At 37.5% G+C, this 13582-nt stretch overlaps 1 protein-coding gene across 1 annotated transcript in view; it reads right to left on the minus strand.

The window, feature by feature from the left end:
- LOC127580693 (probable E3 ubiquitin-protein ligase HERC1) overlaps positions 1-13582 on the minus strand; it is a 216980-nt gene that overhangs the window by 94957 nt on the left and 108441 nt on the right. Inside the window, 6 exon segments of the mRNA XM_052034452.1 lie at positions 564-665; positions 1466-1626; positions 2387-2428; positions 2796-3009; positions 5281-6041; positions 12761-13293. Of these exon segments, the coding sequence (XP_051890412.1) occupies positions 564-665; positions 1466-1626; positions 2387-2428; positions 2796-3009; positions 5281-6041; positions 12761-13293 (1813 nt within the window).

A 13582-nucleotide genomic window follows, 5' to 3' on the forward strand; every position in this document is an offset into this window, starting at 1 on the left:
TCCTCCACCATTGACTGCTATGGTTTTAGCTTTCTAGATCCTAAATCTGGAATTTCCCCTTTCAATCACTTTATTGATCTCTAAATTCAACCCTTTCGACTAAATTTTTTATCTTTCCTCCTAATCCAGGTTAGTTCATTTTCCCTTGGCAAATCTCCTTACATTTGGGATGGGCTGAAATGTAGCAAATAAATGTCATAACATCCTTGAGTAACAAACATACTGATCTTCAGAATGAAAACCTGACAACACTATATAGAAATATAGTTACACTTGATATAATGCACATTGGGATATTTGTTCTTTCCATTAATTGAGAGTGGAGAATATTGAGGAGATCTTTTAGTGTCGTATTGCTGGGTACCGTTTTTGTGGGATTAAATAATATTGGAAATTTATGGGTATCTCAAAAATGTAGTATAATAAAATGTCATTAATATAAGGTCAAATAATTACTGAATATGCATGAATAATAAATGCACATTGCCACGAGATTTATTTGCTACCAATACAAATGTGTAAAATCATTAATAGCACTACCCTCTCAAACTGATTGGCTGTACCTGCAGCATCAACTGCTTTGCAAATGTGTCTCAAGGAAAAACCCATTTCTAGTAAGGGGACAGCAACAGGTGGTGGATGCTCAGGAAGATCACTTCTAGAATCTATGAAAGTGAAGGAGAAATTACGGATTAGAATTTACACTCTATTAAAAGGTTTATCACTTATAACTGAAGATGTCAAAGGTTCTCACAAAAAATATTGTGAAATTTCCTTACACAAATACAACTTGCTCAAAAAACTTAAGGTATTTTGCTTTCAAAGTGGAGTTGAAATGATGGTGAAGCTACAGGCAGGTTCAAACAATAAATTGCCCGCATCATTGTATACATCTTGAATATGGTATTATTGTGATTTTAAAACAGGCTCTCCTAACTGTTTTGTGAAAATAATCCTTTAGGTAGGGGAAAACTAACTACTCTACTGTTGTTTGCCCATAACTTAATTACAATGATTTTAAATATTTAGAGAGATCAGCGTAATGCAAACTATGACCTGGGGAATACCCAAGTCATTGGCTATTTAAGTCAGGTGGTACAAGCAAACAATCATAAGGCCAGTAGCCTGAGGCCCGAGATCAACCTGAAAAGCAAAATTAAAGAATAAAGATTGACTGATTAGTAGAAAATAACTATCTTGTTAAAGGTAATGCAGTTTGCTCTTAATGGTGTGGTGTTGCTGATTTCTACATTCCACATTTCTACATTGTAACCTCTGACCAAGTCAATTAATTCCTGCTTGTCAGTATAAATCAAGTCAGGAGAGAGCATAATTGTTTTAAGAAATGATGAGAAAGGAGAATACACAGAAAAGTATACAGAATATTCCGAAAAAGTAAAATATACTGAAATTAAACCATGATAGGAGACATAAACCACCTTTTAAAATGACTGCTGTGACTTACCAGGTGAACTACATTGTCTGTCAGAAACAGAAGGAAATGAAAAATAATTCCTTTGCTCCCCATCATCATCTGAAATAGCAGGTACCACATTCAATCCAGGGAGTAATAAAGGATTGTTAAGCAATCCAGAGAGTGAAGGAAATCTGACAAAAACCATTTGTCTGTGTGGAAAAACAAAATGCAAAACAATTTAATTAAGGCTTTAATTTTAATTAACTTAGAAATTATACACAAACAAACTAAAAGCTATTCAGGCTTAATATACAAGCGTGAATAACACACTCAAAAGTTTTGTGTAAACTTAAACTTTCTAGACTTCTCTATCAAAAGGCCAGAGGACTTGTATGCCAAAAATTTAAAGATACTCTAACATGGCATGTTTGCATGCAGCATATAGATTCATGTACATTTTTTCTAACATCAAATTATTGAGCCATTTTATAAACCAACAACAATGCACTGTTGGTGATGCTTGTTGGTGATGGCTGGAGGTATACAAGGCCTGCTCCAGTATGACTCCCATTCTGATTTTCCTCCCTGAGGAATTCAGGAAAACATCAAAAAATGAATAAGGGTAACTGCTTTCCTATCTATAATTCAAATCCAAAGCCTATTTTGTTAAAATTAAAATTTCCTATTCATCAGAATCAGTTAATCAGAAATATGATTTATACTGAATTGAACTGAGACTTTTAATTGATCATGCATGCAATCTCATTTCTCAAACGCTATTTTAATTATTGAGAAATGGAGGCCTCTATCCCCACTGTAACTCATTACTAGCCAATGACAACATGTTATCATTGTTAGTAAATCTGCTGACACTTTAAAATAAAATACAAATTGTTTTACAATTATACCAATACAAAAACAAATTTAGGCAGTATTATAAAGCTATTATTTTGTACTGCTGCCTCTGACCTCACTAGCTGAGTTGCCTCAGATGTCACTGGATCCATAGACCTAAAGGAAAATGTTGAAACTGAAATCAAGCTGACAATCAATAAAGAACGTGGAAGTTCATACAACAAGTTACAACTGAGGAATGAATCTTACTGGAAACAAACTGTGTTGTTAGAGTGCCCTCAATTAAAGCATACATCAGCTGTGTGTTCCAAAATAATTTTTTTATTAAGGAAACATACATTCTCTATTCTACCAGCAGTGTTTGCAACAATGCTAAATACTGAAGTTTAGAAATGGATCTGCAATCTTAAAAATAAATCAATAAGATACTTTAAGCAGCACACTAAACAGGTTAAATGTTTTCTATTGATCAATAAAACAATAGGATTCAGAGTATAAAATGCATTACCAATCTTTTACTCACTGTAAGACATTGACAGGCAAGAAAGGATTAAAATTTTCCAATCCATTTGCAGAGACTAAAGAACCCAAATTAGTGGCCGAAGAAGAATTTGAAGCTGGCACTGAGATGGGAACACCTGTACTTTCCTCAGAAGAGTTAGAATACAGTGAAACTGTACTAGATGAAGTTGATGCTGCTTGAGAGTGAAGTTTGGAATTTTCTGTTAATGATGCATCTAAAGTTAGGATTTAAAAAGCAAATATTTGAATCAATATTTCTTTTAAGCAAATGATGCATATAATTTTACACAATGAAGAAAAAAAATGTTGTTGACCAATGGGCTTTAAATCTCTAGCTGTAAATAAAACTCAATGAACATTTCCTGCTGTTAGTTTTTTGTGACAGTATGTCCCCTTATGAAACTCTGGCACATCATATACTAGAGGCTCCTAACAACCCTGGTGTCTCCTTTGTCAATACATGTTTTGTAAATTAATGTAAAAAATGTCCAGCAAAATTATAAAATATTGTCTGATCTAGTCATTTGTTCCTAGTATACTATAAATCATAAAAAAAAGTCCACTTAATTTTCTGTAACTTAACCATACTTAGAAACATTATTGAATTCTCCATTTCTTAATATTATGACTCAATTATGTAACTTGCATTATTTCTGCTAGATGGAAACTTTTTTTTCCAGTAACTGAAAGTCAAAAAACTGCCAGTGCTGAAAGTCTGAAATAAAAACAAAAAAAAACTGAAACATTCAGCAGGTTAAGCAGCATCTGGGGAAGGGGAAAGAGAAAATGCTCCAAAGATGCAGTCAGCTGCTATCGATTCTGCTGCCACCCATCTACACTGGGAGTAATTTACAGTCATCAATTAATCAGCAACCTGCGCGCCTTTGGGACTTGGAAGGAAAGTCACACAATCATAAGGAAAACATACAAGTACACACAGACAGCATCAAAGGTCAGGGTGGTTGCAATCCAGAACACACGGGCTCACAAGGTGATGGAGGCAAGTATTCTCACAACAATTGAAGGCCTTGGTGATTCACAGGCTGGTAAAGGGGATTAGGATAGATGGGTACTTGATGATCAGCACAGACATAGTGGGCCAAAAGGCAAGTTTCTGTGCCCTATGACTCAATGACACCAACAACTTGCAAGAAATATACAGAATACACTGCACTGTGGTACTTCACGGGGGACTCCAAAATTCTGCTCTACAAATTTGCAAAAAATGAGATCTTTATGGAGTTGTGACAAATAGCATTTGGGTGACTTACAATCCTCTTATAAGGCCCTTAGAGTATGATAAAGCAATTTCTAGGTTGGGAAATATTTCCATACACCAATTGAACTATTGGATAAATAGAGGTTTTATTCTTTTTGATCAACAATATCCAAAATATAAAGTCAAGCTGAAATAGCCCAATGGATTACCAATAAAGACTTGCATTTATACTGAGCCATTTATGACTTTAGAAGGTCACAAAACCCTTTACAGCTAATTAAGTATTTCCAAAATAGTCAATGTTGTAAATTTCAGAAATGGCTGTCAACATGCCCATGGTAAGCTTCCACAAACAGCAACATAATATTGATCACTTATCCTGTTTTAGTAGTAGTGGTTGAAAAATAAATATTTTACACCAGCAAGAATTCCCCAAGTCTTTTTTGAAACAGTGCCATGGGATTGTTCACCCTTGACTTAAGAGGGCAGAAGGGATCTCAGTTTGATATCCCATGTAAAAAAAGCATCACCAGCACTCCAAAGGTGCTCCGAAGTATCAACCTCAATTTTGTCTTTTGTGTGTGAATTGAACTCAAAAACCTTTTGACAAGTGAGCCGTAGCCAAACATGCATTATAACCATACAAAAGACTGAACTTTGATGATATAATATAAAGTTCACCAGAACTTTGGATGTTGTTAACCCTAAATATACTTAACCTTGTTAGTGTGCACATATTAAAAAAAACACTTAATGGCATGTTCATGAATGTCCGGAAGTCAAAAACCACTTACTCATTCTGCCACTTATGCAATTAAGAAAGCATGAATGGAATTAGGAAAGGCATTTGGAACCAAATGAACTAGTTCCCCGAAATAACCTCAAATAACTTCAGGCACGGTAGTGTAGTGGTTAACATAACGCTTTACAGCGCCAGTGACTCGGGTTCAAATCCGGCCACTGTCTGTAAAGTTTGTACATTCTCCCCGTTGGTTTCCTCCGGTTTCCTCCCACATTCCAAAAACATACAGGTTAGGAAGCTGTGGGCATGCTACGTTGGCACCGGAAGCGTGGCAACGCTTGCGGGCTGCCCCCAGAACACTCTACGCAAAAAGATGTATTTCACTGTGTGTTTCGATGTACATGTGACTAATAAAGATATCCCATAATAGTATACTACAAAATTATTTAAATGAGGTTTCTCATAAGAAAGTGTCATGTCAGAAACTGGGTCCCAAAAACAGAATTCTGGCTAAATCTTTCTTACCTTTACTCTCTTTGGTCCTGTAATCTTCCACCAAAGAACCCAATGCAGATTTGAATATCATGATATGCGCACGTTCTAGATCAGCTAGTGAAACTACCCGTTTAATTGGACATGGTCGTACTGCCCATTTTACCATACACCTCATTATATAATGAAGCACCACTCTTAGTTCGGCATTCTCTGGGGAGCCAGCAGTGGCTTTGGCATACTCTGAAGTACATGGGCTGCTTGCTATGATGCTGGGAATAAGGAGCAAGTCTGCATATTTGCTGTAACTCAGTATAACACTGAGTGTCTTCATGGCCCCAACAGACAAGTATGAAAGTTGCACAGCTCGTAGTTCAGCTAAAAATAATTCATATTTTTGTACAGTTCTATCACATGACTTTGGGCAGGTTTCAATTAATTCAGCACTCCCTTTTATAGCACATCCTTTACGAGCCTCACTTTCTTCATTAGGATCCAGTAAGTCTTTGGAGAGAACATTTGAAGATTCTTCACTTTGTATGCTGGAGGGATCTTTGTGGTCATCATCTACCATAAATTTTGCAATTTCTTCATCCAGCTTTTTTTCCATTTCATTCTTGACAGCTTTCTCAGGAAGGTCTTTATTTTGTGTCATCTTGTTGCATATTTCAGGCTCTTCGTGTACTCCTGTCAAGTAGGTCAGGTCTAATAACATGGATGGCATAAGACCATGGAATCTAGTCATGTCAAAGCAACAAGACTTGCAGGGTTCCAGAGAGGAGAGTGATGTGTCACTTGGAGAGCAAGAAATCAGAAAACTTTGTTAGCATATATTATAATACAATGAAGAAATGAGAATAAAAGCAAAAAGGAAAAATAAAAAAATGAAGAGGGAGTACAAATAGACAAATACCAAATGGTGTAAAAAGGAAAATGCATATACATAGAACGGTTGAAAATTGGACAAGGGAAGAACTAAATTACATAGAAACAACACTCTTATTAATCATTCATAATGTTCATCAGTCTAACATTTTCTGTATTTATCTATGCAACATTGAAAAAGTGGATTTACAATAATTATATTTGTTTTGCCAACTGTGAAAACTGCAGCATCTACCCTCCTGCTAAAATGTTGCCAGTTCAAACGAGAGCACAATCTAAAATCATTCTACACTCAAACCACCAGAGGTACTGTTGAGTAGTACCAGAGATGGTGAGTCAGAAAAAATTGGCAGAGATTGGCGAACCCACCTCTCAGCTGAAATGTATTCTTTGAAGTAAACTGAGACCTAAAGGGCATAAAGTAAGGCAGTCTTTGGAACAGTCAAAGTCACTGTTAGGCGTAAATATTTGCCTGGTCCAGTCGAGTGGATGCTACAGCCAAGAAAGCACACCAGTGCCTCTATTTTCTCAGAAGGCTAAGGAAATTTGGCATGTCCTGATGACTCTTACCAACTTTTACAGATGTACCATCGAAAGCATCCTATCCAGATGCATCACAGCTTGGTATGGCAACTGTTCTGCCCAAGACCACAAGAAATTGCAGAAGGTTGTGAAAGCAGCCCAGTCCATCACACAAATCAGCTTTCCCTCCACTGACTTGTCTACACTTCCCTCTACCTCAGGAAAGCAGCCAATATAATTAAGCACCCCTCCCACTCCGGTCATTCTCTGTCCTCCCCTCTCCCATTGTGCAGAGGTACAGAAGTTTACAAAAGCTTGAGAGCACGTACCACCAGACTCAAGGATAGCTTCTATCCCGCTGTTATCGGACTCTTGAACGGACCTCCTATATGCTAAAAGACTAACTCTTTATCTCCCAATCAACTTTGTCATGGCCCTTGCACTTTATTTGTCTACCTGCACTGCACTTTCTCTGTAAATGCAACACTACATTCTGCATTCTGTTTTTCAAGTTTACTACTTTGATGTACTTATGTATGGCATGATCTGTCTGGAAGGCATTCAAACAAAAGCTTTTCACTGTATCTCGGTACATGTGACAATAATAAATCAATACCAATACACAGACAGAGAAATACAAATAGCAAATAATGCGAAGGTTCCATTCAAGAGAGGAAGATAACAATTTGGAGTAAATATTTTGATTTGGTCACCAACTAGATCCATCCAGTACTAATCTTATTTCAGAAGTATCTCAGTCTTCCACATAGAACATTTAGGATGCACCTTTCACATCTGTAGTCAATAAGGTAATTTTGAAGTCTAATCACTGCTCTATGCAGGAAATGAGTACTCAGTAATGAGGAATTACAAACTGAAAACATAAATGACCTGATAATCTGCCCCTGCAGTGCTAACTGGGGGATAAATGTTGGTCAGAACACATGCAGAATTAACTCCCTCTTCTTCAAACAAGTCAATGACAGCTTCTATGAATACAAACAATTAGCCTTAATAGCTCATCTGAAAGATAACTCTGCTGTCAGTGCAGCAGCACCATAGTACTTCAATATGAAATAGTAGTACTGTTCTGGGTAAATATCACTACAAAGACAATATATCTATAATATTTATACTAAAAAATGAAAACAAAAGCTGCTTAAGATAAAAAAAGAACTGCACACACTGGAAATCTGAAATAAAAACAGAAAATGCTAGAAACACCTAGCAGCATCTATGGAGGGAGAAACAGAGTCAAGTTTTCAGATTGGATACCCTTTGTCAGAACTGGGAAAGGGAGAAAAATTAGCTTTAAGTTGCAGAAGAGGTGGGGGTGGCTGAATAGGATAAAGGGAATATCTCCAATAGGGTGAAGCCAAGTTGCCATGGTAATAAACTGTCAATGAAACCATTTCTTTGAATGATTATTGAGGGCAGTTAGGGAGAGAGAGAAAAAAAAGTAACATGTAAAAGCTGTGAAATATGGGTCAGAGCTGGAGGAAATGCCTTTCAAATCAGGCAGTGTTAGTGGAGAGAGAAAAACTGAGTTAACCTTAAAGCAAAACTGACCAATTCTCTGATACAAACAGAGAAAGCGAGTTGGCTGAAATTGTTGAATTTGATATGGAGTCCTGAAGGCTGCAATGTACCCAAATGAAAGATGAGGTGCTATTACTCAAGCTTAAATTGGGCCTTGTTAGAACAGTGCAGGAGGTCACTGACACACGGCTCACTGTGGCACAGGGATGGGGAATGTAACTGGGAGCTCAGAATCATCCCATCAGATAGAACACAACTGCTCTGCAAAGCTGTTTCCAATCTGTGTTTGGTTTCTCAAATACCCTAGATTGGAAGAAGTGCAAAGGAATTGCTACTTCATCTGAAAGAAATACTGGGTCCCTGGATATTGGGAAGGGAAGAGGTAAAAGTCCAGGGAATGTGCCATGAGAAGGGAGGGGCTGACGGAGATGGAAGAGAGGATCAGGGAGTTGTGAAGCAAACAGTCTCTTCCAAACACTAAAAGGGAAGGGAAGGGGAAGATGCATTTGGTACTGAAATCTCATTGAAGGTGGTGAAAATCGTGAAGAGTGATCTGTTGAAGTTGGAGACTGATGGGGTAGAAAGTGAAGACTCAGGAACTCTATCCTTGCTTGTTCCAGGAGAGGGGGTGAGAGTAGAGCTATGGGAAGCAGATGAGATGTGGTCAAGGCTCAGTCAAATATGCTCTGAAGTGTCTTCCTTCTTCCTTAATCATGGCTTGCTGCTGAAGTGCTGTGTACAAGGTGCAAACCGAAGACAAAGGATTTGAGGAGAGAATAATGAGAGACGAGCAGATAGAAGTGAATAGTGACCAATGAAGAGGTTTCAAGGAGGAAATGAGCTGCAGACATGATGACAGATAAAGAAAATTATTTTGGACTCAAGGGAAAAATGTCCTTCTTATTTGCTCTACTTAATCTCCTCATAATTTTGTAATTCAATTAAGTCTTCCCTATTCCAAAGAAAACAACACCAGCCTTTCTCATCTTTCCTCCTCACTAAAATTTTTCACTTCTGGCTGGCAACATCCTTGCAAATTTCCTCTGCATCAGCTAAAGTGCAATTGCATCTTTCTTGTAAAGAGTTGCACAGAACTGCACACAATACTCAAGGAGTAGCCTAACAAGAATGAATCTCATGCAAGTTCCCTGCTCTTCTCTACTATGCTTCAGCTAATTAAGAAAAGCATCCCACATGCCATGTTAATGACTGACCTGTTCTGCTATTTGAGAATCCGTACGCACATTTTGTAAGGTCGCTGTGTTTCTCCACATCTCTCAATATTCTCTGATTTATTGTATATTCCCTTGTCATGCTATACCTCCCCAAATGCATTACCTGACACTTCTCTAGCTTCAAATCCATTATAGATTTAAGATCTGATGGGAGAGATTTAAAAGGGACATCACGGGCAGCTTCTTCACACAAAGGATGGTGCATATTTGGAATGAGCTGCTAGAAATAGTGGCTGAGGTGGGCACATTAGCAACATTTAAAAACCATCTAGATAAGTACATGGATAGAACAGGTTTAGAGGGCTATGGGCCAAACACAGGCAGATGAGACTAGCTAGCTGGGCCACACAGTCGGCAATGGATGAGTTGGCCAAAGGGCCTGTTTCCATGCTGTATGACTCTATGACTCTACTCTTTTGCTCAAATGACCAGATCATCCACTTCATCGGGAAGTTGAAAGCTTTCCTCCTAATAACCACAAAGCCAGTTTCTGTATCACCTGCAAACGTCCTTATTGTATCTCTCATACACAAGGTTGAATCATTAATATGTTCAATGAACATCAAGTGACAGGGTATTGAGTGCTGTGGAATCCCACTTATAACAGTTCACTAATCACAAATGCATATGTCAATCATTACCACCTGCTTCTGGCCACTGAGTCAATTCTGGATCTAATCTGCCACTCTTCCTTGGTCTTGCACACCTCTAGTTTTCTGACCAACTTGTCATGCAGGACCTTGTCAAAAACCTACTGAAATCCAGAGAGTATCAAACATAAAATAAAATCATTAAGACTAGCCAGAGATAATCTTCCCTAAATAAATCCATGTTGAATGTCCTTGATTAATCTATCTTTCTAAATGAATTCTCTTAGAATTGCTTCCATTAACTTGCCCACCACTGACTGCTCTGCAATCGCTAGGTTTATCTCTTCCTGCCTTTTCAAGTACAAGTATGGTGTTATCAGTTCTCTGATCCGTCAATGCTCTAGCACTATTCTCGTAGCCAAGAATGAAAAATAATGGTCAGAGCGCTACAATTTCTACCCATGTCCCCTTTTTTTAAAGCAATATGACATATTTCATCTGGGAACAGCCATTTCTTCACTTTCAAAGATGCTAAACCTCTTTTACTATGTTAATCCCATCAAATATTTCACACTTTCTCCTTTACTACAACATCAACATTGTTCTCTTTCATAAAGATAGCTGGAAAGTATTCATTTCTTGATCCTTAGTGGACCTTATCCCTAGTAGACCTCAGTTGTTCTTTATTAACTGAAATAATCTTTGGATTTTCTCTCATTTTATTTGTCATTTCATGTCCTTTTTTGCTCTCTCAATTTTAGTTTTAATTTCAACTCGACATTTCCAATATTCTTCTTGGCTTTCTGCAGTTTTTAGTTCCTGATACCTGACATAAGCTTTTTGTTTATGCCTCATACTGTCCTCTGCAGATTTGGCATCCAGGGTCTTTGGATTTGGCAGCCCTGATCTTTCTCTTTGTGGATATATATTTAACTTGAACCCCCTGAATCTCCTTCTTGAATACCTCCCATAGCTCTGTGACTGATTGACCATTCAATAGATGTTTACAGCTCACTTTTGCAAATCACTTTTCAGCCTTATTCATTTTAGAATTTTTTTCTCCTTTTTATGGTTGTCCTTTGCATTGGTGTATCTATTTCCAGAAAATTCTGAAGTATTTGTTAATGGCAGGTGCCGAAAATTCTAATGATTATCGCTTGGTATTTATGCTTAATGATGGCATGTGCCATTGACCTTGAAGGGCATTCTCACAAAGATCTACTGATCTCTTTGGTATAGACTTCCCTTTCCCCAATCTCATTTGTTGACAAACATTTATTTGTTCAATGAGATTCCTGACCTCCAGTAACAATGATGTTATCAAGCTGGCTGAGCAGTCAATCATACTGAAGAATTCTGGTAAACAACAAAACAGGAAGTTCAAATCATCCATTTGTAGTTGATTTGTATTTTAAATATTTTGCAAAGCAAGAAATAAGACTGGAACTCAATTAAGATGGAAGTCAAAATATCTCAATCAAGTTTCTTTAAAAACAAAAGCTAACTTAAAGTTCCATTTTATTTTGAAATATTTAACTGAGGGGATTACAACCTGCCTATATTATAGGTTTTTGTATCGCTGGTAGCAATTTCAGGATTTCCTATCAAACTATCCACATGCATAAATCGATAGATTGACAGATTTGTGGTGTTATGAGGGCAAACGTTATCAGTGTCTTTGCATCTGCACACAACACACCCACATTTTCATTGACTGTCAAGAGGATCATTGCAGTGTCAAGCTACATAGGACAAATCAAAAAATACCTACAATTGGGCAATGGAATTATGCCTGGTCTCTGTTTAAAAAAAGGAGACCGTTCTGCTTACTGCATCCTCTCTGGCTAAAAATTATTAGACAAATTCAATTTCTTGTCCATTTACTTTTTAAATGCAATAAGATGATTGAGGAAAAAACTTTCAGGTTGTGACTTACAGAATCCCCCCCAACCCTAACCACTCAAAAATTTTGAGTGAAAATTGTTTTCATCACAATCCCTTTAATCCTTTTACCAATGGTCTTGGATGTGTCCCTAGCTATTCCTGTATTAGGCCTGTTTAAAGTTTATAATTTTATAAACTACAATTAAATCTGCCCTCAGACTTCTTTTTCCTAAATCAAAAAACACTTTCTCAAATAATCTCATAATCAAGACTTTCCAACCCTCTGAGATCATCCTCATAAGAATATTACTGCTAAAATCAAATCCTTAAATATTGCATATAACATCACTTGTCTCAGATCTTTACACAATGTTTTTACTAAACTGGAAAGGAACATTGGATTATTTTCCTTCTTGACATGACGGCAATTCCTATTTCTATGTGGAAACTGGACAAATAATGAAGAATGAAATCAATAAAGTCAGAAGCTGCTGGTTAGGTGCAGTGGAAGCACACGTGATTCAGACTGATGACCTACCATTGGAACTCATTTATTCTGTTTCCCTCTCCAGAGAAGCTATTCATCTCTTTTAAGTATTTCCAGCATTTTCTGCTTTTATTTCCAAATGAATGAGGAACAATATGCATAAACTTTCACTTTTACAATTCTACTCTCTCCTGGTCCTTCAGATACTCGTCACAACCTGCCATCAACCACCCCACCCTCCCACATCCCACTGAGATTCCATCTTTCCACGACAGATAGTGAAACTGAATGGCCTCCTCCCTAATATTTCTTGGGTACAAAATACATTTCGTCCAGTAACATTCATTTCTAAATTGATGTGATATTTGTACCTGATGGCAATTTCTGCATCTTCCCACTGTAGTCTTGCAAAGGTGCCTCCTGCTTTTGTAACTCCTAAAAGGGTTGCTTTGCGACCTGAAGGCCTATGTAAGCATTGACCACCAACTCGGAGGCCGCCATCTATTCCACCAACAACTGCCAGAACAGGCCAGACTTCTCTGCATAGCATTCGGAGTTGTAGTTCAGCTAAGTCTGTGATACACTGGATCTTATCTTCATCCTTTAATAGGTTGTCCTCCTGCCCTCTCAACTCTCTTTCCTCGAGGGTGCTTTTCTTGATGGAATATTTACCTCGAGTCTTATTCAGTTTCAAAATTTTTGCTTCTTTCATAATAGAACCAATCAACTCTAGCCTACAAAGCATATGGTGGTTAATTGCAGACATCCAATTGTCATTTCCATGTAGTTTTCGGATCAACTGTACAGTTGCCTCTGCCAGTGCAGTCATAAGAGGACTGCAAAATGGTTCACCAGGTAGAAGGTCTCGAGGCATTCCACGCATTTGCATGTCACAAAGTGCCACCTGAAAGAAATGGAAAAATGTCAAGACTTTCCATGAAAAATCCTGTAAATCGATTGCACTCATGATTGTGGGTAAATCATAGGCCTGCATACCTAGACTGTGGCCTAAGTACAGGATGAAGATTATAAACCTAGAAATTCAATTGCGTTAATGCTGATTATTTTTTTTTAAGAAAGAGTCTTGTGACTGAAGATTTACTTGGAGAGAAACATGATGACAGTTTCTAGATCATTTCACATCTCTCTATAAATTTGATCAGGCACTTCCAGGATTTAATGTGGGCAAATAG

Source organism: Pristis pectinata, chromosome 2, assembly GCF_009764475.1.
Source record: "Pristis pectinata isolate sPriPec2 chromosome 2, sPriPec2.1.pri, whole genome shotgun sequence".
Lineage (NCBI taxonomy): Eukaryota > Metazoa > Chordata > Chondrichthyes > Rhinopristiformes > Pristidae > Pristis > Pristis pectinata.